General features: G+C 56.5%; 2 protein-coding genes across 10 annotated transcripts; both read left to right on the top strand.

The window, feature by feature from the left end:
- Positions 1 to 661: 661 nt before the first annotated feature.
- On the top strand, positions 662 to 23,381 carry MLLT6 (MLLT6, PHD finger containing). Of its 9 annotated transcripts, none has more exons than XM_086357946.1 (20): positions 662 to 1,093; positions 2,322 to 2,401; positions 2,888 to 2,942; positions 3,194 to 3,303; positions 4,264 to 4,367; positions 4,624 to 4,717; positions 7,133 to 7,306; positions 8,209 to 8,304; positions 10,790 to 11,009; positions 11,546 to 12,160; positions 12,617 to 12,798; positions 13,032 to 13,140; positions 14,322 to 14,388; positions 14,597 to 14,742; positions 15,226 to 15,423; positions 15,527 to 15,615; positions 16,752 to 17,101; positions 17,506 to 17,596; positions 18,773 to 19,129; positions 19,546 to 23,381. In XM_086357946.1, exons 1-20 carry the CDS (start codon positions 985 to 987, stop codon positions 19,585 to 19,587), a joined length of 3,288 nt encoding a protein of 1,095 aa, XP_086214072.1. In that variant the 5' UTR covers positions 662 to 984; the 3' UTR covers positions 19,588 to 23,381. The 9 variants fall into 9 exon arrangements, 3 of the variants coding, with proteins under 3 accessions (XP_086214072.1, XP_086214071.1, XP_086214073.1); XM_086357945.1 differs by having other exon boundaries at positions 19,371 to 20,755; XR_015147654.1 differs by lacking the exon at positions 16,752 to 17,101.
- A 639-nt stretch (positions 23,382 to 24,020) lies between these two features.
- On the top strand, positions 24,021 to 26,947 carry CISD3 (CDGSH iron sulfur domain 3). Its single transcript, XM_086357966.1, has 4 exons — positions 24,021 to 24,105; positions 24,438 to 24,473; positions 25,048 to 25,167; positions 26,616 to 26,947. The coding sequence occupies exons 1-4, from the start codon at positions 24,058 to 24,060 to the stop codon at positions 26,793 to 26,795; spliced, it is 384 nt and encodes a 127-aa protein (XP_086214092.1). The 5' UTR covers positions 24,021 to 24,057; the 3' UTR covers positions 26,796 to 26,947.
- The last annotated feature ends 244 nt before the right edge of the window (positions 26,948 to 27,191 follow it).

Raw genomic sequence — 27,191 nt, 5'->3', positions numbered from 1 at the left:
AGCGTATATATCTGTGGGCTGAACCGGAAGCTCCCCGAGGGCAGGCATACCCATTTGTTCATTGCTCTATCCCCAACGACTGCACATAGTAGGTATTCAATAAATATTTGTAGAATGAAATGAACAAATGTCTGCGTGTGTCTGCTCTCCAGACAGGCTTCCGAGAAAACAGCCATTGAACGACCATCCCAAAAGCCCCCCCACCCCGGACACCAAGGGGTGAGGAGCCCACGTCGCTCGCGCTCCTTCTAGCGCCCCTTCCCCGATCTCCATCTCCAAGTTTCATTGGGGTTGAACAGTCTTAGAGAGGAAGACCTGGGCAGAAGGAGACCCGGGGCCGAGACCGAAGGGCAGGCAGATGGAGGGCTCAGGAGCGCCTACCGAGAGCCAGAGGAAGAAGAAGAAAGAGGGAAAATGAGCGCGGAGCAAGCGAGCGAAAAGCTCCCTACCAAGCCAGGCTTTGTTCCCTGAACCTAAGACTTTACCCGGCGGCGGGCGGCGGGCGGGCCGGGAGCGAGCGAGCGGAGGCGCGCGGCCATGGCTGCCGCGGCCGGGCAGGGGGGCCGGGGGGGCGGCGCGTGAGCGGGCGGCGCGGGGCGGGCAAGCGCCCGCGATGTGCCACTCGGCGCCTCCCCCGCCGGGCCCGGGCTGCGCGGAGGCCGGGCGGCCCTGGTAGCTGGGCGCGCGGCGCGGAGGGGGCGAGCCCGGCGCGCGGGTCTCATTGTTGCGGGGGGGGGGGGGGCCCGTCGGGGCATGAGGGCGAGAGCACGGCGGGGGGGGCGGCCAGACAGAGCGAGCGAGGAGGAGGAGGAGGAGGACGCCGAGGAGGAGGAAGGAGGAGGCAAAGAAAAGAAGCGGCGGCGGCGGAGGAGGAGGAGGAGGGAGCGAGGAGGCGCGCGGCCCCCCGCTCCCTCCCTCCCCCCCTGACCCCCGACCCCCGCCGGCCGGGCCCCCACCCCAGCCCCGGAGGGAGCTCATGGGAGTATGAAGGAGATGGTAGGAGGCTGCTGCGTATGTTCGGACGAGAGGGGCTGGGCCGAGAACCCGCTGGTCTACTGTGATGGGCACGCGTGCAGCGTGGCTGTCCACCAAGGTACGGGGGTGGCCGTGGGGGGCGGCGGGACCCGGGGGGCGGCGTGCGCAGGGCGGCCCCGGCCGCGCCCTCCCGAGACCTCCTGGAGCTCGGGCGCCCCTCCCCCACCCCACCTGAAGAGAAGGGAGGCGTCGGGGGCTCCCCCCGCCCGGTCCTGGAGGACCGGGTCAGGCATTGTTTTCTTGCCTATTGTTCCAGTCCCGCGCCCCCCACCCCAAGTTGAGGGAGTTTGGGGACAGTCTAGAGGGCAATGAGTGCACTCTCCGCGCCCCACACCGCCGGTGTCGGGGCTGCTAGGAGAATGTTTACCTGCGAGGTGTCCCCTCCCGCCCGGGTTATTTTGGTCCTGGCTCTGGGAGGGAGAGGTCAAGGGGGGGTCATCCTCCCCTCTTGCTTCCGGATACTGGGAGGAGCGGAATTGGGAAGGGAAGAGAAGGGTCCCAGGGGAGAGGGGACTCCTAAAATCCTCCCGGGAAGAGCTACGGATAGAGAGAGGTTGCGCAGGGGACCGGGAATCGAGAAGAGGGAGGTTTGGAGTTTCCCCCAGCAGCACATGGTTCGGGAGTTAACTCCTTGAGGAATCTTGCCGAGGGCGCAGGCTGGCATCTCCCGCCTGTCTGGCACAGCCAGCTGGGCCCCCCCCCTTCCTGGGACAGCCCTTAATCCTGTCGCTGTCGGCTCTTCCCGCCACTCTCCTATTGGTTACCTGCAGTGCACCTGCCCTCGGCCTTGACTTTTGACCTGTTCCTATTATAATTAGAAGCAGAAGATGAGGTCCCTTACACCCTCGACTTACCCGCCTCTTTCATTACTGGCCCTTTAAGAAATGCCCCCCCACCCCATAACAACAAAACGTGTTTGACTATCCTAAATGTTGTTCCTCTAATATTCTCCGTTATTGATGATGAGGACTGGTCCTGGCAAGAGCTGGGAACCAGAAAGCTGGGTACAGAAAGGGCATTGGGGTGGGGTGGGATCTTCTAGAAGTTTAAAGTCAAGGTCTCAGACTTCCCACCTCTGCGTGGACGGCTTGGTTATGTGGTTGAAAGCTGGGCGTGTGCTGTGGACGTTCCTTGTGGTCCTGCTGTCGTATGAGTGACCCCCAGACAGGGAGCAGCCCCCTGGCTGGAACTGGCTCTGGTTTGTTAGAGTCACCCCCTACCCCAGTTACTCTGGGAAAAGCCACTGGTGACAGATCTGCTTGGTGATTCTCCTCCCTCACCCGCAGCTTGCTATGGCATCGTCCAGGTGCCAACAGGACCCTGGTTCTGCCGGAAATGTGAATCTCAGGAGCGAGCAGCCAGGGTGGTGAGTTTGAAACTCCCCTCTCCTCTCATAAACACCTGAGCATCCCCTCCCTTGCCAGTGAGCTGGGGGGCTCTGAGGCTGAGGCTGGGGTGGGAGTGTCACACAGGACTTCCTGTTTCCTGCACACCTCTATCACCAACCCCATCTCTCCCTCTGCTTAGCCCTCACTCTGCCCCACCACAGGCGCTGGGTCTTCTGTTTTTGTTTTCTTGTTTGTTTGAGCTTTTAATCATGGAAAGTTTCCAACCTATACAAAAGTAGAGGGAATACTATAATTCTTCTCCTGTTGACGAGGCTCCCCCATCTTTGACAACTATCACTCACGTTCAGCCTGTTTTCTCTGTATCCCCACCAGTTCCCCCTTAGACATCTAATCATTACATCCTGGGGCTCTCTGAATGTATTCAGGGAGGGCTCAGCTCAGTAGACCCCCCCCCTTTTGGAAAAGCCCATCCCCCAAATCCCTGTGCCCCCTTGTATTGGCAGAGGTGTGAGCTGTGCCCACACAAAGACGGGGCATTGAAGAGGACCGACAATGGAGGTGAGGGGGTTGCTGAGCCCTATGGCTCATCTGTTGAGGTCAGATAGGCCCCCTGAGCAGGGTCTGGGAAGGCAGGAGCAGTCCGTGGGCAGGGGTGGAATGCAGAGGCTGGGTTTCCCTTCCCTTCCCTGGCTGGCAGTGGAGTCTCATGGGAAGGCCATGGAGGAGGGGATCGTCTGCAGTATGGGGTTGTGAGGGGTCAGGGTCTCTGGCTGGCCATCACAGCTGAGGCCGGCCCCACACTGCCCCAGGTTGGGCCCACGTGGTGTGTGCCCTCTACATCCCTGAGGTGCAATTTGCTAATGTGCTTACCATGGAACCCATCGTGCTGCAGTACGTGCCTCATGATCGCTTCAACAAGGTCAGCGGCCCCTGCTCTGCCCCATGCCAGTCCCCTTCCTCCCCAACCACTCTTGGGTCCTTCTCCAGCCCTCTCTTCATCCAATGTAATTTGATTCTCTCCAACCTACACTTTCAGGGAACTCAGGAGGTGGGTAGGCACCTTCCACTGACAGACTCATGCCCATGATCAAGTGAAATAGCAGGCTCCTTTGCAGTCCTGCTTGAGGGTAGATCTTAGGGAGCAGTTCACTTATTCATTCACTGAGCACATTTTACTGAGGGTCTACTATGTGCAAAAACTGGGGCAAGATGCTGGACACACAGTGTCTAGTATTGATCAAGGCAGATGTGTTCCCTGCCCCGATTCCTGTGTGGGACGACTATAGATATCAGTAAACAGGCAAAGTAAACGCAATGTGTGGTAAGTGTGGTGAAGAAAACAACAAGATACTAAAATAAAGAGTACCTGGCACAGGGGGTTGGGGGGGAGTTTATTTTAGATAAAGCAGTCAAGGAAAGACATTTTGGTTGAGGCCTGGGGGATGAGAAGGAGCCAGCCTTAAGAAGTGGGGAGAGTACCAGGTTCTAGGTGGAAGGAACAGTATGTGCAAAGGCCCAGAGGTGGGGCCGAGCTCGCTGGGGAGGAAGGCAGACACAGCCCCTGTCCTCACAGGACTCACCATCCAAGGGCTGCACTATCCAGGGTAGCAGCTACTTGCCACATATGGCTATGTAAGTTAGTTAAATACAATTTACAATTCAGTTCCTTAGTCACACTAGCCACTTTTCCAGGGCTCAATAACCCATGTAGTTTATGGGTCCTGTATCGGACCATGCAGTCTAGAACATTTCCGTCATCACAGAAAGTGCTATTGGATAGTCTGACGTAGGATTGTGGGGAGAGGATGGAACTGAGCAGGGAGGCCAAAGGATCCCTCAAGTAGAAGAGAGGAGGGGACGATTGCCCTATGTCCTGCAGACATGTTACATCTGTGAGGAGCAGGGCCGGGAGAGCAAGGCGGCTTCAGGAGCCTGTATGACCTGTAACCGCCATGGATGTCGACAAGCTTTCCATGTTACCTGGTGAGACCCCTGCCTTCCCTGCGTCCACTCCTTAGGGTTCTCTGGGATCCCTGGCCAGCTATCCCAACCTTCTCCTGAGATTTGCCATGGATGGCTGCCAAATGGGTTCATCCCAGCTGCTGTCTCTTTGGAGATGATGGCAGTACTTCCCTTGGGTGGTCTTGGCTTTGCCCCAGTAGGGGTCTTGGAGGGTGCAGGGGAGGTGGCCGGTCTGGTTTGGGACCACATCCTTCTCAGGCTGACCTCTCTTGATTAGTGCCCAAATGGCAGGCCTGCTGTGTGAGGAAGAAGTACTGGAGGTTGACAATGTCAAGTACTGTGGCTATTGCAAATACCACTTCAGCAAGATGGTGAGTTTCATCTGGGCGTGAGTGGGTTGGTCAGCCATGGTTTAGAGGGTGTGGACTCTAGGGTGCCTGGATCTGGGAGGACAGACAGGGGAGGAAGGAACTATGTCCCTGCTCTTGAGGAACTCACCATTGGATGAGGAATAAATTTTAAGTACAGCCTGAGGGGTGAATCAGAGTTGAGCCAAGCAGTCCATCCCAGAAGACAGAGCTCAGACCCTGCCTATCAGAGTCTAGGAGGCTTCAAGAAAGAGGCAGCATTTAAGCTGAGCCAACAATTAGAGCCAACATTTGTGAGGCTTACCGTGCCCCAGCCTCTGTACTAATTTCTATGTGTGTGTGTTTGTATGTGTGTGTGTGCACGTGGATGTGCGTGCTCTTGCAGTCCTCCCTAAGAACTGGGTGTACTGCATTTACCCATTTTACGGATGAGTAAGCTAAGACCCACTAAGGTTACGTGACTTATCTCACAGTTGGTATGTGGGATTTAGAAAAAAACAGTCTGAAGGTCCTCAGGAGCCTGCCAAGAAAGACAGGAATTCCAGGCAGAGGGATTGGCATGGATAAAGTCCCAAGATAAGAAAGACCATTCATAAGCAACAGAACAGGATGTTTGGTAGGGACAAGGCAAGAGATGAGGTGAAAAAGCTCAGGCAGGGCCAGAGCTGGACTTGCTTCTGCCTCAGGTTCAGGGGCCACGGAGAAGTGGGAGAAGGGGTGCTAACCCATGTTGGTGGAGAGACCTGCATGTTTCAGAAGCGGTGGGGTGTCCTGGCTAGGTATGCTGTGGCCTGACTGGGAAAGCAGCTTGGACCTCACCCCCAGGCCACAGGCTTGTGAGGCTGCTTGTAAGCAAGAGGGTAACATGATCAGATTTGTTTTTTAGGAAGATTACCCTGGCAGCCACTGTGAAGCCAGATCCAAAGGGCTGAGGCTGGTGACTGGGAGACAGCTGCAAGAGAGGGGGGGATGGAGGGATGAGGCTGGATTCTAGAATTATTTCTAGATAGACTTGCCTACATGTGGGGGTGGCTGAGGAGGAGGAGTTGAGGGTGGCACATAGGATCCTGGCTCTTGATGCTGGATAGATGGGGCTTGAGCTCCTCAGGCAGTGGAGTGGACTTCTAGCATATGTCCTGGTCTGCCGCGGAGAGTCCCAGTTTGTGCCTGTTGCCTTGGTGTAATTATTAATAGCTCCTCCTTTCATTTTCAAAAGTGTCCTGGTTTGGATAAGTCATAAGGTCACCTTGGTTCAGGGTTAGATATCAACTTGGGGGCTTCCCTCATGGCTCAGGTGGTAAAGAATCCAGTTGCAATGCAGGAAATCCAGGTTTAGTCCCTGGGTCAAGAAGATCCCCTGGAGAAGGGAATGGCAACCCACTCCAGTACTCTTGCCTGGAGAATTCCATGGACAGAGAAGCCTGGCGGGCTACAGTCCATGGGGTTGCAAAGAGTCGGACACGACTGGATGACTAACACGACACTAAGACAAGGTAGGGAGCTTGGTTTGGAATATAGCAGGTGTCAAGTGGAGCTGTTTAGATTTGGTGGCTGTGTTCAGATTTCAGGCCCCCATAGGTGTGGCAGCCCCAGGTGTATAAGGCTAGGGGTTGGGGGCTCAGGTATGAAGAGAACCATGAAATGGGGAGTTTAGAGCTTAGCAGAGTAGGAGTGATGCCCACTGCTGGGGAGCCACTGGGTCAGATGAGGCCTGAAACTAGTCTTTGAATTTGACAGTTGGGAGTTTGTGGGTGATCTTAGAAAGAACAGCTCTAAGTCTAGGACTGGTGAAGCCATCAGACCAGGCATTGGGGAGTCCAGGGCCCTGGCTGGGAGGAATGGTAGCACAGGGGTTGTTTAAGTATTCCTTATGGATATTTCCTTGCCTTGTTCTTAAGGGCAGCAGATCCTTTGGGACAAAAGGAAGCACTGTTTGGTGGAGGGCCAGGAAAAGAAGAGAAGGGGTGATGGCTGGAGCATAGTGTCTGGAGGGAAGGATGGGGTATGGGGAGCAGGGGCTCCCATGAGGGCCACCCAGGGAGGGAGGTTGAGGTGGTCCGAGGTCGAGTGCCTGAGAGGGGCCAAGAAGGCACCATGGAAAGAGGTGGTGGAGAGAGAGACATGGGCCGAGGCCCACCTCCATCCATGCCTGGTATCTGGCTGGGGCCGAGATTCCCCACCTCTTCAGGGCCTCAGTTGCTGAATCTGTGCCCTGGATAAGCCAGCTGGGCAGACTGTAGGATTTCGGGGCAGGGAATGCACTCTGTTGAGCAGAGTATCATTAAGGACACAGGGTCCTCTTGTGACAGGCAGGGTGGGGGTGGGGGTTGCTGACCCCCAGGATCACCTGATCTTCAAGAACCTTTCAGTAACCTACGGAGAGGAGGGTGTGGCAGTTCCTCTCAATTCTCTCTGCAGAAGACATCCCGGCACTCCAGTGGGGGCGGGGGCGGCAGCGGAGGAACAGGAGGAGGAGGGGGTAGCACAGGGGGAGGCAGCAGCAGCTTTATTGCTGGCCGGAGGAGCAGGTCGGCCTCCCCATCCGCCCAGCAGGAGAAGCACCCTTCCCACCATGAGAGGGGCCAGAAGAAGGTAAGAGTCTTCTCCCCCTGCCCCTCCTGCCCATAGTCACAAACACCTGCTTCTTGCACGAAGCCACCACAGGTATCCCAGAGGCGATAGTGCCTGCCCCCTTCTTTCCTCTGAGGCCACTGAGGACCAAGGGGGTGCTGAGGAAGTGACCTGTGAGGGTCACAGAGGGTGAGCTGAAGGCCTGGCTTCCCTGGGGCTGTTTTATCTGTGTGGTTCCTCTGTGTTGTTCATATGACATGACAGTCTCCCCAGAGACCCAAACACACGGCCCTGTACATTTGCGCATGTCTAGCCGTGTCTGTGGTGCACATGCCTGCGTCCCCAGCGGCTACACGTCACAGTGTACCTGGCTCCTGTCCCCCTGCACAGCTCTGTGTCCCAAGTGGACACCCTTACAGGTGTGTGCCTCCATACGAGGCGTCCTGTGTCACTGGCATGATAATGGGATAGGTTATTTTTAGCAGGCAGTGAGGATGGGCTTCCCTCGTGGCTCAGACGGTAAAGAATCCACCTGCAATGCGGGAGACCTGGGTTCAATCGCTGGGTTGGGAAGATCCCCTGGAGGGGGGCATGGCAACCCACTCCAGTATTCTGGCCTGGAGAATCCCCATAGATAGAGGAGCCTGGCAGGCTACAGTCCATGGAGTCGCAAAGAGTCAGACACTACTCGAGCTTAGCACAGCACAACATATGGGAGGATGGGGGGAGGGGCTGTCAGCTCTCAGAGGAACCTGCCGGGGCCACTTCTGTCCAGCCAAAGTCCCCTAGTCCCTCCACAGGGGGCGATGGCACCCACAGAGCCTTGTGCCTGAGAGGACCCCACTCCCCACATGCATGAGTTATGTTTATCCTCACCAGGACCGTTTCCCAGCATCAGTGTCTGGTCCCTTCTTCCTCCCCAGAGCCGAAAGGACAAAGAACGCCTTAAACAGAAGCACAAGAAGCGGCCTGAGTCACCCAGCATCCTCACCCCACCTGTGGTCCCCACTGCTGACAAGGTACCACTGCTTACACCCAGGAGGGGCAGCCGCGGCTGCGGGAGGGAGGCACAGTGTGAAGGGTTGGGGCGTGCAGCCCTGGGAACCCTTGCAATTTCACGTTCATATGACTCTGCTCCACACTCCACACTACTCCTGTTCTAGACCAGGAGGGGCCTCTGCTCCTCAGCCCCACTAGTCACTGACCAACCAGGAGGGGTGGGGGTGGAGGGACACCACCCTTCCTGCAGGCTGCCAGATGTTCACATCTGCCTCTGCCCAGACAGAGGGCCTCAGCACCAGGTTCCTGTCTGCAGATGCAGTACTCATGGCGGTTCTTCGAGTCTCTGGGGCCCATTTCTCCAGAGAGAGGCAGAGGACACCCCCTCACTCTCCACCCTGCCACACACATATCAGGAAGCTGCTCAGAGCCTGGTCGCCTAACCAAAAGCCCACTCCATGCAGGTTGGAGGGACTGAAAGTGTGGCCCATGGTGGCTTGCAGGGCAGACCCATGGACCATACCCTGAGACCCCTAGTCATCCCACTTTCCCAGTAGGGGCATGACATGTCAGGCCTGACTCCAGAAATGGGCACCATCTGGATAAACAACTGGCAGGCCCTACCCAAGGCCAGGGAGTTGCTAATCCAAGCCAGAGCAGCCCTCCCTGCCCCTCCTTCCAGTCAGTTCTCCCCTCACCCCCAGAAGGAGAACGAGGGCCTGGAGACACGGCTTCCTCCTGTCGCCATTATTGCCCGTTCACCTCCACCAGCCTCAGGAGGTTGCCAGGGCTCTGGGCATCTTAGCAGGAGACTCAGGTATCAGGTTTCCAGGGTGATGTTGCTGTGGCAACTGTCCCAGTAACCCTCTCCCTTCGCTGCTGCCCAGGGCTCACCTGGAAAAGCTTGTCGTTGCCCTCTGATCTCTCCCTGGGGTCTGCAGGCAGGGGGAAGGAGTGGGCCAGAGATCTAGGAGTGACCCCAGTGGTTGGACTTCTCTTTGGACATGCTGGAGCCTTCTGCCCATCCCCCTCCACCCACCCCAGCATTTCAGCCACCCCTCCCCCTGGGCCCTCTCCTTCTTTGCTCTCAGAACCACATCTGGCTCCCTTCAGAACTCCAGCTGTTGAAAAGAACAAAGAAAAAGACAGAGCCGAGGGCTCCGCCCAGGAAGGGGCAGCACAGGATGGCTCATCCTCCTCTCCGACCTCTCTCGGCATTTGTTCATGTACTGGATACCTGGTCTCCACCAGGAGGAGAAACCATCCCTGACTGTTACTACAAAGCCCTGACTCACTCACCACATGCCAGGCTCCCTTCTGGAACGGGGATGGCGGGCATGTGTGGGGATGTGCTCATTTAATCCTCAAAATAATCCAATGAAGTAGGCATTTTATTAACCCCATTTAATAAATGAAGACACTGAGGCACAGAGAAGTTAAATACTTTGCCTAAAAGCACGCTGTTAGGGAATGGTGGAGTCAAGATTCACACCCAGGCAGTCTGGCTTGAAGGCCTGTTCTCAGCCACCGCAGGACACTCTGCAGTGTATTGCTAGCAGCCGCGCCATCAGAACCATCATCGTCAACCCCATACTATCTGCCATTATGTTCCTCATAACTCTCCAAATAGGGATAATTAGCCCCAGAAGGACACCGAAGCTCGGTGAGGTGGAGACCACACAACATACACGGTGGTAGACCCCAGGTTCACAGACCCCAGAGCCCCTACTCTTCCAGCCACTGCTGCCACCCTCAGACATGGGGGACAATCTCTCAATACAGTGTGGCAACTATTGACATGGCTGATGTGGGTGGGTACAGGGCACCCAGGAAATAGAGGACAGAATGATTTGTTCCACCACAGGTAGCTATCGGGTGACTTCACGGAAGAGGGGGCTTTTGAGCTGGATTTTGAAGGAGGAGATGTTTCCCAGAAAGAGGGAGGCTAGGCTGTCTGGGCAGAGGGCTTGGCATGGAGGCTCAGGTTGTTTGGAAAGGGCGTGGAGTAGCCAGGGAGTGGAGTGTCAGCCAGGTGGCTGCAGCTGGGGGGTGAGCAGGGAGGGAGTGGCAGGGACTGGAGGGCCCAAGAATGGGGCCAGGGTGGCCCATTCTCCCTGGAGTCCCTCTTCCCTGCACTCACCACTTCCCAGTACAAGTCCAGCCCTGTAGGCCTAAGTGTTTCTAAACTGAATGACTGAGCAGATGCATACTTTTGAACAGACTCTGGGACCGTTTTCATTTCTCCCTTGCATGAGGCAAAGGACAGACAGCTTCTTGGGCTTAGAGCTCCCAGCTCTTCACCCCTAGAAGTAACAGAGCTGCCTCTCCATCTCCCTGGTCTAGGAGCTCCCACCACCGTCTCCTTGCCCCATAGTCCTTCCTGAAGCTAACTGAGCTCTCCCAGTAGAGCCCTAGGTCCTGTGTCCTCAGGGCTCCACCCCCAAGTCAGGGTGAGCCCAGACCCCCAGAGCTGGCTCCAGCCTTCCTCTCTCCTCCCTCCCTCAGGTCTCCTCCTCGGCTTCCTCCTCCTCCCACCACGAGGCCAGCACTCAAGAGACTTCTGAAGGCAGCAGGGACTCCAAGGGGAAAAAGTCTTCCAGCCATAGCCTGAGTCACAAGGGGAAGAAGCTGAGCAGTGGGAAAGGTGTGAGCTGCTTCACCTCTGCCTCCTCCTCTTCTTCCTCTTCCTCTTCCTCCTCATCTGGGGGACCCTTCCAGCCTACAGGTGAGTATGGGCACCCCAGGATGCAGGAGCTGGGGAGGAGGTGGGATGGGACAGTCTGGCCGTGAGCTTTTCTAGCAAGGCCCTTTGCATATTGGTTTGCATCTCATTTGCTTCTTAAATTGCCTGGTGGGGTGGGAATCCCCAGCCAGTGACTCCTCAACACTTCCTCCTCTCTCAGGGTGGAACTCCCCTCCCATCTCCCTCAGGGCCCACCTCTCCAACCCCCATAAAGTATTCATTATTCCCTGCGCTGATGCTGTCAAGTACCATTTTTAAAGCACTGACACTAGTCTCCTGTAATCTCTGCAGTCATCCAGTGAGGTCAGTAGGGTGGGAGCTATTCTACTTTGTCACAGGTGGGAAAAGCTGGAGGGTGGGGATACACTGGTCCCAGGACACAGAGACAGTGGCAGAGCTGGGATAGGAAACCAAGCTTCCGCACCCCCGACCAGAGCTCTCTCCATTAGTACCCACTGGGAGCAGGAGGGAGGCAGGGGCTCTGGGGTCCAGCTGTAATTCCGTGTCCCTCTCTGCAGTTTCGTCCCTGCAGAGCTCCCCTGACTTCTCCGCATTCCCCAAGCTGGAGCAGCCAGAAGAAGACAAGTACTCCAAGCCCACTGCACCCCCCCCTTCAGCCCCTCCCTCTCCCTCAGCCCCGGAGCCCCCCAAGGCTGACCTCTTTGAACAGAAGGTGGTCTTCTCTGGCTTTGGGCCCATCATGCGCTTCTCCACCACCACTTCCAGCTCAGGCCGGGCCCGGGCCCCATCCCCTGGGGACTATAAGTCTCCCCATGTCTCGGGGTCCGGGGCCTCTGGAGGCACCCACAAGCGGATGCCCACACTGAGTGCCACCCCTGTGCCCGCTGAGGAGACCCCTGAGACAGGCCTGAAGGAGAAGAAGCACAAAGCCAGCAAGAAGAGCCGACACGGGCCAGGCCGTCCCAAGGGCAGCCGCAACAAGGAGGGCCCTGGGGGCCCAGCCCTTCCCTCCCTGCCCGGTGCCCAGCTGGCTGGCTTCACCGCCACTGCTGCCTCACCCTTCTCTGGAGGTTCCCTCGTCAGCTCTGGTCTGGGTGGTCTGGCTTCCCGTACCTTTGGGCCTTCTGGGAGCCTGCCCAGCCTGAGCCTGGAGTCTCCCCTGCTGGGGGCAGGTTAGTGACCCTTGGGGACCAAGGGTGTCTTAGGGCCCAGCTAGTCTAGTGAGGGGACAGAGACATAATTATGCAGTTAGAAGGAAATGTGACAGAAACTGCTCCAGAAGACAAAGGATGGAGGTGACAGTCACCTTTGAGACACTCCCCCATACCCATTTCCTGCATGGTTGTGATGGGAGAGATTGCCAACAGGACTTAACCAAGTGTGGGTTGGGGAATTAGAAAAACTGGGAATTCTTCAGGCTTGAGCAGGGCAGTAGAATAAGCAGGCTTGGCAAGTAGATGTCACTAAGGGGAGAAGTGACATCTTTGCAGCAGGAGGGTGAGACTGGTGTGTGGCAAGATCCAGGGGAGTGTTGGCCTTGGGGAGTGGCTGCTCCAGCCACCTGACTGAGGAGGGGGCAGAGGAGAGGTGACTCTAAGCTTCCCTCTGTGTCCTTCTTGTGCCTGTAGGCATCTACACCAGTAATAAGGACCCCATCTCTCACGGTGGTGGAATGCTGCGGGCTGTCTGCAGCACCCCCCTCTCCTCCAGCCTCCTGGGGCCCCCAGGGACCTCGGCCCTGCCCCGCCTCAGCCGCTCCCCATTCACCAGCACCCTCCCTTCCTCCTCTGCTTCTATCTCCACCACTCAGGTGAGGCCTTGCTCCTGGGCTCCTCCATCCCTGGGCAGGTGGGGGACAGCCTGCCGAGGACCCCAGCTTTCCGTGGGAATTTGAGAGATTGGGCTTGATCACCACCAGAACGTCTCCCTCTTTCTGGTCCTTTCTCCTCCCCAGCACACCTGGTCCCCTCCACCCCGGTGCCCACAGTTGTGCTCTAGATCCAGGAATAACCACCAGGCTGGACTCTACCTCCTTTCCCTCAGGTGTTTTCTCTGGCTGGCTCTACCTTTAGCCTCCCTTCTACCCACATCTTTGGAACCCCCATGGGTGCCGTTAACCCCCTCCTCACCCAAGCCGAGAGCAGCCACACAGGTATGTGAGTCCCTGACCCTGTTCCCCTTTCTTCACAAAGGGGCACCCCGTCACCTGCTTGTCACCCCGGAAAGGACTGGAGGGCTTTCTGGCTATCCCCCACCCTCTGGCCATTGCTGACCCTGCAAAAAAACATTCCACATATAACAAACCAGGGTACATCACTTTCACATCAAAACCCCTTGAGGCGGTGGGGCATGACCGGGAAGAATTACTACTACTCCGTCTCACAAAAGCAAAAGGCAAGAGAAGATGAATGATTTGCCCAAGGCTGTTGAAGTAGGCAAAGGTAGAGCAGCAGCTGAAATTCTGGCTCCTCGGCTCCAAGACTACTTCTCCTACCACTGTAGCAAAGCTCCCTGCTGGCCTCTTAGTGAGTTCTTGATTGGCGATTATAGAGATCCCACTGGTTGGGCAACCGGCTCTCTGGGTATTCAGGAGTTAAGAGGGTGGATCGCAAGCACCTTCCTCCTAGTAGAGTGAGCACAGCCCTAGAGAGCTGATTGGTGCAGAGGTACCACCTGGCTGGTTGAGGGGCGGGGCTTGCCATTTCAGGTAAGCCTTAAAGGGGCGAATCTGACAAAACTAAGAACCCTACAGAGTAGATGACTGTATTTTCCAAAACCCAAATTGTAATTTTGTGGCTCAACATAGGGTTTTGCGGTCTAATTGTGAGTTTATTAATATAAAAGTCATATAAAATTATAATAACTACAGTAATTAAGGGTTTGCTACATGGCAGCTAAACTGTTCAGGTTAACACTTCACATTTATTACCTTATTCATAACAATCACTTCAGAGAGGTTGGTTTTAAGCCCCGCGGTCACATAGCAAGTATCCAAGTTCAACTCGGGACTGTCTAGGCCCCAAGTTCCTATGACTATGAAGTTAAAAATTTTCCAGGAAAAAAAAAAGTTGGGAGGAGAAGCTGAAAGCAGCAAGGATGCAGGAGCCTCTCTGCCTAGAGGAGGAGAAAGAGAGTTCATGATTTTGCCTCCCCAGGGGCTGGGATTTCAAACCAGGGCTCCCGAGAACTAGACCTGCCTGTCTGGGGGTTGGGAGATCCTGGGGAAAGAGGTCGGCGGTAAGGTCCCCGATCCTATACCCACTTCCCAGGCGGGGACTTTGGGGCCGACTGCACCTCTTCCTCACTGATCCCTGCCTCCCTTCTCCTTCCAAGAGCCAGACCTGGAGGACTGCAGCTTCCGATGTCGGGGGACCTCACCCCAGGAGAGTCTGTCTTCCATGTGAGGGAGAGGGAGGCGGCTTGGGGGGCAGAGGGGGAGCTTGGTGGAGGGATTGTCGAAGGCGGGGGTGGGGGGTGGGGGAGGCGTGCGGAAAGGCAGGCGCGCGGAGAGGGTTGGAATCCAGAGCGGATAACTGAAACTCGCGAGGCAGGGAGGCTGGAGTGGGGGAGTGAGGTGAATCTGAGCCGGTTTTCCCTTGTGACCCCAGGTCCCCCATCAGCAGCCTCCCGGCACTCTTCGACCAGACGGCGTCCGCACCCTGCGGGGGCGGTCAGTTAGACCCAGCGGCCCCCGGAACGACTAACATGGAGCAGCTGCTGGAGAAGCAGGGAGACGGCGAGGCCGGCGTCAACAGTGAGAAGGGGTGATATCGGGCTGGGTGGCTGTCCTAGGACCCCAGACTCGGTCACCTTTCTCTCCGAGGTCCCCAAAGGTCTTTTAAGGTTCCTCCTGTGGCCCCGCCCCTGCCTTAACGGTGGCCCACCCCAAGCCTAGCCTTTAACCCTCGCTGGGACCTGCTCCAGGCCCCGCCCCCTCTACGCCCGTCTTTTGGCCTTTACGACCTCGTGGCCCTGATCTAACTAAGCCCTAACTTCCGACCGCCCCTTCCCTCCAAGCACTGGGCTTCCACCCCGAGCCTTAGGGCCCCACCTGTGGTCCTCACACCTCTGGCTCCCCAAGACTCACCCGGGCCCCTGGCTAACCGGAGCCTTCTCTGCTAGGTCTCAGTCCGGTTTCCTTTGCCAGGCCCCGCCCCTGGTCACCTGGCCCCGCCCCAGCCTTCGCCCCGCCTTCCCAGGCCCGCGGGGCTCAGGCGCTCTCGCCCTCTGTCTGCAGTTGTGGAGATGCTGAAGGCGCTGCACGCGCTGCAGAAGGAAAACCAGCGGCTTCAGGAGCAGATCCTGAGCCTTACGGCCAAGAAGGAGCGACTGCAGATTCTCAACGTGCAACTGTCTGTGCCCTTCGCCGCCCTGCCTGCTGCTCTGCCTGCCACCAACGGCCCTGTCCCTGGGCCCTATGGCCTGCCTCCCCAAGGTAAGGGGGCCCCACCCAGGCCGGTAATGGGGGCCTCCGCTCTGCAGTCGGAACTGGCCCAGACTCCAGCCGCTGAGCTCCTTCCCTGATCCCCCTTCCTCAGCCGGCAGCAGCGATTCCTTGAGCACCAGCAAAAGCCCTCCGGGGAAGAACAGTCTGGGCCTGGACAACTCGCTGTCCACGTCTTCCGAGGTGGGCACCATGGGGAGGGGCACGGGGCGGGGGAGGGCTGGAGCGGGGAGATTCAAGGGCCTCCTAGTCGCATTTCCACCTTGCTGGGCTGTTGGAGGCTGGGCAGTGAAGTGATTGGCTGAGTAATTTGGTCGACTGACCCGTTCATTCCTTTACTAAGTAAGTGATAATTAGGAGGTGCCTACTTAAGTCCAGTCATTGGCTAAGCAAGCAGTGAGCAAATGGGACACTCTTGGAGACAGGCTCAATTCAAGAAAATCAATAATTAAAAGTAGAGAAAAGTGCTAAGATGGAAATCATTTGAGGGGTATGAGAAAGAATGGAGGGTGGGTGGAGGGTGGGTGGATGTACATCCACCTTTCTCTGGATGGTAGTTAGGGAAGGCAACTCTGAAAAGTATGAAGAGTTTATTACAATTTATTTTAGCCACACAGAAAACAATCCCTGTGTAATTGGTGGTGGTTGGGGTAGCAGTTGCTATTATTATGCTGTGGTTATTATTGAAATTAAACAAAGTGGGTTCTTGTTCTCCCTACCACTTACTGTGTGACTTGGGCAATAATAATCATAATAACAGCAAACATTAATTGCATCCTTGCCCTTTGTCATGTCCTGGCCTGAGAGTTTTCAAGCGTTGGTGTGTTTAGTCCTCACAAGAAGTTTACGGACTAGGTTCTCCTGTTACCCCCGTGTTATGAATGAGGAAACTGAAACAGAAGAGCCGCCAGAGCCATTAAATTGTGGGCATGGGATTTGAGCCCGTCTTTCAGTTCAACTGGCTGCAGAGTTACTGAGCCTAAGACCCAGTGGTTTCACCCATAAACAGCAGTAGCAAGTTAGTACAGGTCAAGCACTGAACCTCGGGTCTGATTCACGAGGTGGTCACTATACCACCTTCACTCTTCAGTGTTAAACAAGCATCATGGTGGGTGCTGGGGCCCCAGGAAGTGCTTTGTGAAGACTGTTTGGATTCTTAGCCTTTATCCCTGGGCATTGCTTCTTCCTCCTGGGTGGCTTTGCTTGGGAGTAAAGTGGGGGTGACCATGTGAGAATGCTGGTGGGTGCTGGGCCGGGGGCCAGAAAGGTCACACTGGCCCCCTGCCCTTCTGACCCCTCCCTTCCCCCTCCCTCCCCAGGACCCACACTCAGGCTGCCCGAGCCGCAGCAGCTCGTCGCTGTCCTTCCACAGCACGCCCCCACCGCTGCCCCTGCTCCAGCAGAGCCCTGCTACTCTGCCCCTGGCCCTGCCTGGGGGCCCTGCCCCGCTCCCGCCTCAGCCACAGAATGGGCTGGGCCGGGCACCCGGGGCAGCGGGGCTGGGGGCTATGCCCATGGCTGAGGGGCTGTTGGGGGGGCTGGCGGGCAGCGGGGCCCTGCCCCTCAATGGGCTTCTGGGGGGGTTGAATGGGGCTGCCGCCCCCAACCCTGCAGGCTTGAGCCAGGCTGGCGGGGCCCCCACGCTGCAGCTGCCAGGTTGTCTCAACAGGTGAGGGAGAGCTCAGCCTGGGGAAGGGGATGGGGAGGCTGGCTCTGGGAGGGACTCCCCCTACAAACACCCACATCCCTCAGAAGGGAAGCTCTCCTCCTGTCTTACGGGGTCTAGAAAATCCAGTCACCTCTTGGCCCCAGCTTCTCCTTAGATGTAGACGTGAGAGCCCTCTGGATGGTAGCTCTTCAGGGACAAAAGTCGTTTGTTTATTCCTTGTGCCCTAGCTGAGGTTTTCCCTCTGGGGAAGTTTTCCCATCTCTTGTGTCTCCTCCCACCGTCCTCTCTGAGCTCAGTCTGTTTCTCTCTCCACCTGGGCCTGAGGGAGAGTGGGAACTTAGGGGGGCAGGGAGGAGTGTTTCCCTGTCTCTTCCCATGGTCTGTGTTTTGTCCCCCTGCCTCAGCCTCACCGAGCAGCAGCGACACCTCCTGCAACAGCAGGAACAGCAGCTGCAGCAGCTCCAGCAGCTCCTGGCCTCCCCACAGCTGACCCCGGTAATGCCCCTCCCCCTAGCTCTGCCAGAAAGGTCTCAGAGGGTCTGGGCCGGTCCAGGGAGGGCCGCCCCAGGCTGGGAAGGGAGCCCCAGGCTGGGAAGGTGAGACTGTCCCTGTGGGAGTGGGGCCAGGCCCCTATGGATCATATGAGGACAAAGGGCATAAGGGTTCCTCTTGGGGGCCCCTGGGTGCTGGGGAAGGAATGCTATAGTGGCCCTAGATCACATCCCAGCAAGAGGATCTGGAGGGAAGTGAGCCCTCAGTTACTGAGCATTTCCAGTCCCAGCCCCAAGGCTCTCCAGTGGGGAACTTCAAGGTCTGCATAGAGAGGTGGCTGAGCAGGTGACAGACACGTCCTCAACCAGAGCAGCCCCTTTTAGGTCTTTCTTGTGTGTTGAGTTCTCCTAAGAGTTCCTGGGAGAAAAGGAATTCTTCCTTCTAGAAAGGAGAGAGTTGCTGGGACTTCGCTGGTGGTCCAGTGGTTAAGACTCTTTGCTGCCCATGCAGAAGGCGCAGGTTCAATTCCTGGTCAGGGAACTAAGATCCCACATGCCGTGCGATGCAGCCAAAAGACAAAAACATAAAAGTAAAAAGGAGAGAGTTGAAAGAAATAGAAAAGCACTCATTTTTATGTAAAGAAACATGAGAAAGATATACAATAAACTAGCTCAACTGGTTACCTACAGAGACCAGATGGTAGCAGGAATAAGATAGCAAAATTTCTTAAGCCTTGAAAAATTGTTTTGGGTTTTGGAACGCTTGAGAATGCTTTCTCTATTCAAAGCAAAAATAAATGAATCTTAAGGGGAAAAAAAATAGAGAAGTTGAAAACTATTAACCTCATTCAGTGTTCCTCAACTTGGGGTCATGCCACCCCTGGGGACTTCTGTGTTTGTCATAATGACTGAGGAATTGATTTAGTGGGGGTGGGGGAGGGATGTTAAACCTCCTGCACTTGACTCGTAGTACCTCATGTGACAAACACTGATGGTATGCAACCACTTTCTTGTCCAGATGGGGAGACTGAGGCCCAGAGTGGGGAGTTAGAGATGGAATCTTGACTGTCTCCCAGGTCTCTTGCCTCATGGTACTAGTGAGATAGGATGGGGCCCAGGCCAATCAGGGTAAGATGACCCTGGGGACCACTGGCCAGTAAGCCATCTGGCCCCCTTGCAGGAACACCAGACTGTTGTCTACCAGATGATCCAGCAGATCCAGCAGAAGCGGGAGCTGCAGCGGCTGCAGATGGCCGGGGGCTCCCAGCTGCCCATGGCCAGCCTGCTGGCCGGAAGCTCCACCCCGCTGTTGTCCGCGGGCACCCCTGGCCTGCTGCCCACAGCATCTGCCCCACCTCTGCTGCCCGCCGGAGCCCTGGTGGCGCCCTCGCTCGGCAACAACACGAGTCTCATGGCTGCAGCAGCTGCGGCCGCAGCAGTAGCAGCAGCAGGCGGGCCTCCAGTCCTCACTGCCCAGACTAACCCTTTCCTCAGCCTGTCAGGGGCGGACGGCAGTGCCAGTGGCCCCAAAGGAGGGGTGAGTAAGGGGTCTGGTTTAGGGGAGGAGCTGGGAATGGGGCAGAGGGACCGTCCTGTCTCCCTTCTCCTGGAGAGGCCCATTAGAAAAGGCTGTTTCCTCTTTGATTGGACCATTTAGAAAAAGATGATGCTCTGGGTGAGCCATTTCAAGAAAGGCATCCCTCCTTCTGAGGGCAAAGAGCCAGAGCCCGGGAGGCCCTTGGCTGGCACATGCCTACTTAACTGGGAGCCCTATGCAGGGCAACTCTCCCAACAGACACACAGATACACGGAAGTTGACCCTGTTGTGCAGCCGTCAAAGCCCAGCCCTTTATTGCACCCAACATCAGCTTTCTTGACCCAGGAAGCTATTCTCAACCGGGTGATTGGACCAGATACCTCCCCAATCCCCAGTCTCCCTTCCTCTTTTTCCAGACTGCTGACAAAGGAGCCTCAGCCAACCAGGAAAAAGGCTAAATCCACCCACGCTCCTTTAGACCCCACAAAGAGGGGCAGATCCTGGTCTGAGGGGTCCCAGCCTGCAGCGGGCACCTGCACCCCAACACTGGAGAGCCCCGGAGTATGTGCTGAGGCCTGGGGAGTGGGGGGTGCTCCCGGTGCCACGGACTGAGACCCAGAGGGGAGCCCTTTCCATCTGCCCCCTGCCCCCGCCTCTGCAGTGGCCCCTTTGTGAGGGGCTCAGAAGGACAGGCTCCAAGCCCGCCTAGGAGCCCCCACTCTCAGTGAATGTTTCAGGGTTCCCTAGAGAGCAAAGTGGGCCATGGCATAAGTGGGGGGTTGCTTAAACCCCCCACATAAAATGGATCAGCACTTGAGTGGGAGAAGTGGGGACTAGGCCCTGGGCCTGCCCCTGCGTGGAAGTCTTCTATGGAAGAAAGGGTGACCCTACTTGACCATTTTTTACCCAACTTGGGCAGATGGTAAGAGGGCTCCCTTGGACTGTTTCTTGCTGGGCTCCTTCCCCTGCCCCCCACAAGGGTCACAAGCTGTGCTTGTAAAAGCCCACAGACTAGGGGGCCGACGAAGGGGCAGGATGGCATTGAATTTGGCCCAGGCCTCCCTACCTCCCGGGGGGTGGGTCCCAGTGATGGGCTGGGGGAGGGCAGGGGGTGGGCGGCCCAGCCCCCTCGGTACCCTGCCTCTTGTTTGCACTATTGGATTTAGGAGTGCCGAGGGTGGGGAGATAGAGCTGCCTGACTCAGAGAGTGTGTGCGGGTATGCCTGTGCGCTGTGTGTGTGTGTGTGTGTGTGTGTGTCTGTCTGTCTGTCTGTCTCCCCCTGGTCCCCAGGTAGCCGAGGGCAGGGACAGGGGCAGTGCTCTGATGAGGCAGTACCAGAGGGGCACTCCTAGCTCTTGTTTGCACCCTCTCACCTCACCAACTTTGGTCCCTTTCTGGGGCCCAAATGGTTAACAAGAACCAGAACTGTACTCCAGTATTGGAGAGTAACTGGGGGCTGGGGGCTTCAAATCAGGGTGATATCCTGCCTTTCCTCCCCCAGACTCCACATGGTCTCAGTGCCCCCGCAGCGCTCCCCTTCCACCACTCATAGTTGGTCCTGCTTCCCTGGCACAAGGGGTGCCCCAGGGATCAGGGGAGAAGGCAAGGGGGGTAAAGTACCACTTCTTTTAGTGAAAACTGTCTCCCAGAATCAGCCAGCCTGCCCCCCTGCACCCTACCCCTCCCCACCCCCACCAGCCAGGGGAGACTTAAGCTTCAATTGACCTAACAACTGTTCCTTCACCCACCAGCTGTTTCCCCAGGGTGCAGTGGGCAAGTCTCACCTTAGAGTCCGCACCTGCCCAGAGCCTTTGGTGGCCAAGGCTGAGGGCTGCTGGGGCAGCCAGGAGAGGGCGAGGTTGAAGCGTATGTCTGTGGGTGCACTGGGGTCGGAGCCAGGCGGAGCGTGGCCAGCTTCCTGATGCCCACATTTAGTCAGTCTCTTTGCATGTGTGGATTCGTGTGTGTGTGTGTTTCTGTTGTTGTTGGTTTTGTTTCATTTTGTTTTTTTTTTTTAATAAAGAAAAGATGTGTATATTTTTGGCAATGACAGAAACGTAGTGCAGATATATTTTTGCCTGTGCTGCTCAACTGGTTTTTTTCTGATACTGAAAATAATATTAATATTCCTGTTGATAAGACTTTGTAAGATGTTAGGGAGCTGATAATGGAGGGGGTGGGTGGGAATCCTTCGGAGGCAATTTCTTAGGCACTTGGAAGGGCTTGGGGGGAGGGGGGAGGCAGTTGTGATGACCTCAGAAATACTCTCTCTTTATTAATGCTAAATATCAGTTAGAAAGGAATGATAGAAGTCAGCATTTTATTCATCTTCATCTATGAAGCTCTCTAACTCCCTGCCCCCAAACCACTGAAAAGAAAAATAACCTTCAGAGATTCTTAGAAGAGTTGCTCCTTCACACCCACGCTCTTGCCCAAGGCCGACCCACTTAGAACCAAAGTCAGCTTCTGTTCTGGACAGTGAAGGAAGTCGATTTACCCCAAGGCTGCCATGGCAGAGAGTGAGAGGTCCTGGAACAAGACCTCCCCTTCCCTCCAGCACCCTAAAGTCTGGGGTTCTCATCTCCAAGAGTCTGTTTTCTGATTTTACCCAGGCTGGGGTGCAGTGGTGGGTAGGCAGGTTAGATTTGAAGGGCCCCAGGCTGCGTATGGATTGGTGCTGTCCCTCAGTTTGGGGCAGGGGGACATGAGAGAGGTGGTGCGTTTCATCTTTTGGGGTGGGGGCCAGGCTTTATAATAAGAAAGGTCTGGAGGGCTTCTGGACAGAGCAGGGTCCCAGTGCAAAGGGCATGGCTCTTGAGCCCCCACCATCTGCTCCCAGCCTCAGTCCCTTTTTCTAGGATGAATTTGGATGGGGACTAGGAAAGGATGCAGATTTATAGGTGGCTCTGTCTAGGGGAAGGGAAGGATGTGGTTTGCAGGGCGGAAGTGGAGTTTGAAACTGCAGAGTGGAGCTCAGTACGTCATCCCCTTCAGTGTGGAGGTGTGAGCATGGTGTGCGTGCAGAGCCGCTGTCTGGCCTCACAACGAGTGCATGAATGTCAGAGCTGGAAGGGACCTGTCTTTAGGATCCTGCGAACCAGCTCCTTGCCCCACAGGTGATAGCTCCAAGCCTGGGGGGTGGGGGGTGGGCAGGGGCTCAGGGGCAGAGCTGCGACCAGTCCTCAGGACCCTGGCCTCCTGGTCCTGGCTCTCCTGCCCCACTGCACTGCCTCCATGTGGTTGTCTGTCTGTCCCTGTGTGTGTGGTGTGCGGTGTGAGTGCAGGGCTGTGCCCAGGGTGGGGGGTATCTGTGAAGCACTGACTGTCTTAGCTCAGAGCTGATGGATCCTCTCCAGAGACAATGACACTTTAAAGGTTGCCTTTTCTTATCTAAGTCTTTCCGATGTGTGTGTGTTTTCCCTTCAGATTCCTAGGTCTATTGCTGCCTCCAGGTGCCCTCACCTTGAGGCTGATGAGAGCACTCCTGTCCTGAGTTCTAGGGAAGTACTCCTAGTAAAGGCTTCGACAGTGAGGGGAGCCAGAGTCTGGGAAAGAGAGAGAGCCAGCTCTGAGAAAGGGTGACCTCCACGCTGCGTTTTCCCAAACTGGAAATCCAGACACGGGCTCTGCCTGCCAGCATCTTCCTTGGTGTGTGGTTGGCAGAGTTAAGGGTAGGCAGCTTGCTCCCAGTTCTCCTTTATCCCAGTTTCCTGGGGAGAGGTGCCTGGAGAGCTTTCGGTCACTTCAGTTGGGAATCTGTAGGAAAACGGGGCGCAGTACCCTGGCTTCCTCCAGTCACATCAGTCCAGATTAAAAGTGTGTCTGGCTCCCAGTCCCTTTGACTTGATCTACTGAAAAGCTGGTGACTGAGGGGTGCCTTCATCGCCCTTTGTTCACGTCCTTCAGCCCAACTTGGGACTTAGGTGGCGGGACTGGAGACCCAAACCCTGGCTCCCAGCCTGTCCCCCTCTTTGCACCCCAGCCTTTCTCAATGTAGCAGACCCTTCCTAGGGGAGCAGGGAGGGGAAGCCACAGTTTGCAAACCCAGGAGCTCCTTTTACATTCTTTGTAAAGCCTCCTTTATATCCTCAACCCAAAAGGCAATGCCCCTCCCCTGCCACCTCCAAGCCTGGAATTGTGCATAACCCGGATCTTGTATCTTTGTATAACGGATGTTATTTGTACGAAGGGCAGTTCGTAAACAGCACTTGTTCTTTTAATAAAAGAATGTTTTACAAAAAAAAAAAAAAACCAAAGAGACCTTGGTTTGTCTGGCTTTACTGAAGGGAGAAGTGGAGGGCCAACTGTGGGAGCCTTGGGAGGGGATGGAGGTGGGGGTGGGCAGATGGTCTACTAACATTTCTTTAAGTACTTCACAGACCAAAATGCACAAAATACCCAGGTTGCGTACTGAAAATCAGATACCTTTGCTCCACTCATAAGAACGTAATGTGTATCTCTGGGCCAGGCGGAATCTGATTAAAAAAAAAAAACAACTCCATAAGTGATGAGATATATGCACACCGCACTTCTAGAAGCACTGTCTTAAGGCTCGGCAAGAGAAAACGGTCTCGGTCCCCAGGCAGGGACCCTGCCCACAAGGCGGGAGGGGTCGCCGGGAGGCGCAGGCAACCAAACGAGCGGCGATGCTCCGCGCAGGTCCTTCGCAGACACGCGGGTACCAAAGGGGGCGCCGGAGAGCCCGCCACACCCTGGGGGCTCCGAGGGGGCTGCTGGGCCGGCTCCTCGGCCCGACTTCCGGCAGCTGGGGCTGGACGACCCGTGCAGGCCCGCGGCCCGCACCGCGCGAACCCCGCGGCGTCTTCCGGGCCGAGGCGGGGCTGGGTTGGAGGGAGGCGGGGAAGCGGGAAGGTGACCGGGGCGCGAGGCGGAGCCGGCGCGGCGCGGTGGTGGCAGCGGGGCTGCCATGGGCTCCGTGCGCGGCGTGGGGACTCTCGTGCGGCCGGCGGCCTGGGTGAGCACCCGCGCGGCCGGGCCCCCTCCCCTGTCCTGCGCTCCACCGTCCTCCGCTCATCGCCCCGCCTCTCCGAGCCGGCCCCTAGGCTGAGCTTCCCCCAAACCCCTGCGTCGCCTGGTGCTTCGCAGCCGTCCCTGAGCGCCCGTTGGGTGCCGGCTCCTCCCCCAGCAACTCCCGTTCCTCTCTCGGGGGCCCTTATTACCTTCGTACTACTAACGCGCGCCTAAGCCCTGCGGTCTCTTCCCTCCCTCTGGAAGTCTTCGGCTTTCCATTGACTTTATTTTCCTGTTTCCAAATCACCGCCCCGCGGATGCCTACTTGCCTTGCAGACGCTGAACCAGAGACGGGACATCACCTCCTGGCTGGTAAGCCCTACGCCCCCAACTCCGCCCTGTTTCCCCTTCCCTCCACCCGAGTCCCCCAGGCCCAGAGAGACCACCGAGGTAGAGACCAGAGGAGGAAACCAGAATAGGTCAGCCCTGCTTTGTAAACTCCAGCCTGAGACTCCCTTGTCTATCTATGGTCACCTCGCCCTGGCTCAGAGGAGATGGGGTGACCCGAGGGCAGAGGATGGGGAGCAGGCTTCTGCATGAGGGACCCTGGTGCCTGATAAACCGAATCCCAGGTGCCATTGGCTCGCCAAGGCTGGCAGGATCCTGGCCCTCCACCCCTGGCACCAGGGTGAGAGCCAGGGCTTGAAGGGAAAGCCTGGACCCTGAAACATATGTGGTTTCGTAGCCTTGAAATCTCTTCCCTATCCTGAGCTTGGGGGGCCTCACGGTGGTTGGGGGTGGGGCATGGTCCTTGCAGGGTGGAGTCAGATCAGCCTCATGCAGAGAAAGCCTGTCACCAGCCAGGGCCCTGGGAAAGCTGGACATGGCCACAGGCAAGAAAAGTGCTTCCAGGGCATGTGCTGACCTTTCATCTTCCCTGCCACAGGCCCAATGGTTCCCCAAAACCCCAGCCAAGTCCGTGGTGGCCCTAAAAACACCTATCAAGGTGGAGCTGGTGGCTGGGAAAACCTACAGGTGGTGTGTGTGTGGCCGCAGCAAAAAGCAGGTGAGAGACCTGTATCCCCCTCCCCGTTGACATATCACATCTGTGGTTTGGGGACACCATGTGTGGCCCAGGAACTCCCCTTCAAGACATTCCTTTTTCCCACATATACCTGAGGGATCACAAGGGTGTGGGTGGGGATATTCTTGGGCCAGCCCTGAGCTCCCAGTTCTCTGCATCCAGCCTTCAAGATGGAGACAAAGAGAGAGAAACTGAGTCCTGGGGCAGGTGGGTGGGGCCAGAGTTCTGTCCTCTTCAGAAGCTCCCGGCTCTGCCCAGAAAGGCTTGCCTGCCTCTCTCTCTCCCCTCTTTCCTTCTTCCTGGGAAGCATCTGGGTTCCCAGGCCTCAGACCTCAACATCAGGAAGACTCTGAGCAGCCTCTCTGTCCCCGAGTATGCCCCTTCCTGGCGTCTGCTCCTGAAAACTCTCCCTTTTTCAGTTTCTGTGACTTCCCTGGTTTCTTGTTGTCCTGTCATTCTGGCTGCCTGCTCCCCTCTCCTGTCCCAGGAGCCTTCCATCCCTTAGGAACCTGCCCCACATTCTTAGCCTCTGGGCCCCTTTCCTTCCTGAGCTGGCTCAGAACTGGCTCAGAACTCCAAACCGCATGATGTGGTGTCTGTCAGCAGCCCAGGGCCCAAAGTCCTGCTTTGCTACCGATTTGCTCATGAGCATGGCGCTCTGCTGCCTGCCAGTGAGTCCTGGCACTGGCCGGCCCTTTGTGTCTCTCTGCCTCTTGCCCTCTGGGGCCAGTTTGCTGACTTTTATCTGCACACTTCCCCCATCCACCCTCCTACCCCACCCTCACTCAAGGGCAAGAGGCTTGGCTCCAGCTCTGCCACTCAGTAGCAAACCACCTGTCTGGGCCTGTTTCCATTACCCAGGCTGTGTAGGAACACCTTCTGGGGTGAAAGGGCATAGATGCTCACAGCAGGCAGCCAGTTTGCTGTCGGACCTCACCTTCTCCCCTTCCTTCCACCCCCCTCCCCGCAACATCCACTCCCCATGAACATGCCCAGTTGTTAGTTGGAGCCAAACAAAATTGATGTCCAGTCTTAAAGGCCACTCAGAGAAGTTCGTACCTTAAGAACATGGGAAAGGAAATGAATGTCATGAACCAACGAAGACTTGGAGCCATTAAAAAAAACCAAAAAACCATTATCAGTATAAAAGTTGCTGATACATAAGGTATCATTTCGAAATACCATTTTGCTTTGAAAATTCTTTTTGGGTCCCCCAGAAACTATTCCTGTAAGGACATATGTACTGAACACTTTCTACTGGCAGAGTGCATGATAAACCTTTATGCATTTTATTTTCTTGAGATTACTCTGATTACTGTCACATTACAGATGACAAAAGTTGGTCAGTGTCACTCAGCTGTGTCCCTACCAGCACTGCCCTGCCCCAGCAGGTAGGGTTGGGTCTCTCTGACTTTTCTTTTCCTTACTAGCCCTTCTGTGATGGCTCCCACTTCTTCAAACGCACTGGCCTATCCCCACTGAAGTTCAAGGCCCAGGAGACCCGCACAGTGGCGCTCTGTACCTGCAAGGCAACCCAGAAGCCCCCATACTGTGATGGTACCCACAGGAGTGAACAGGTGCAGAAGGCAGAACTGGGCTCCTCACTCTGAGGGGTGGCTCACCCCAGGGATCCCAGCCCCCACAGCTGGTTTGTGAAGGGCTTGCTCCGATAAGCCAAGGTCTCCAATCTGGCGCAGCTGGGAATAGGCCCTGGCTTTGATGCCTGCTGGTGAAGATGCCATTAAAGAGACCTGCTAGCCCAGAGTGGTGTTCTTGTGGTCACAGGTATGAGGGACAAGACCTATCCCCCTCCGGGATCTTAACCTGGGCTGGGGACACCAGACTGGCTGCAGGGAGGGAACAATTAAGGTCCCTTCCATATGGGGTCCCCCAAAGCAAGATGACCCACTCTAGTACTCTTGCCTGGAAAATCCCATGGACAGAGGAGCCTGGTAGGCTGCAGTCCATGGGGTCGCAAAGAGTCGGATGTGACTGAGCGACTTCAC

Source organism: Bos grunniens, chromosome 19 (assembly GCF_055505025.1).
Source record: "Bos grunniens cultivar Pamir isolate PY7600 chromosome 19, Bosgru_T2T1.0, whole genome shotgun sequence".
NCBI lineage: Eukaryota > Metazoa > Chordata > Mammalia > Artiodactyla > Bovidae > Bos > Bos grunniens.
This window is presented reverse-complemented; position numbering and strand designations above follow the sequence as displayed.

Excerpts from the sequence above, each read along its gene's own strand:
- MLLT6 (XM_086357945.1), top strand. The coding sequence starts at position 985 with ATGAAGGAGATGGTAGGAGGCTGCTGCGTATGTTCGGACGAGAGGGGC. Across the intron at positions 1,094-2,321 it reads CAGCGTGGCTGTCCACCAAG|CTTGCTATGGCATCGTCCAG; the intron begins GTACGGGGGTGG and ends CCTCACCCGCAG. Across the intron at positions 3,304-4,263 it reads CTCATGATCGCTTCAACAAG|ACATGTTACATCTGTGAGGA; the intron begins GTCAGCGGCCCC and ends TATGTCCTGCAG.
- CISD3 (XM_086357966.1), top strand. The coding sequence starts at position 24,058 with ATGGGCTCCGTGCGCGGCGTGGGGACTCTCGTGCGGCCGGCGGCCTGG. Across the intron at positions 24,106-24,437 it reads TCGTGCGGCCGGCGGCCTGG|ACGCTGAACCAGAGACGGGA; the intron begins GTGAGCACCCGC and ends CTTGCCTTGCAG. Across the intron at positions 25,168-26,615 it reads GTGGCCGCAGCAAAAAGCAG|CCCTTCTGTGATGGCTCCCA; the intron begins GTGAGAGACCTG and ends TTTCCTTACTAG.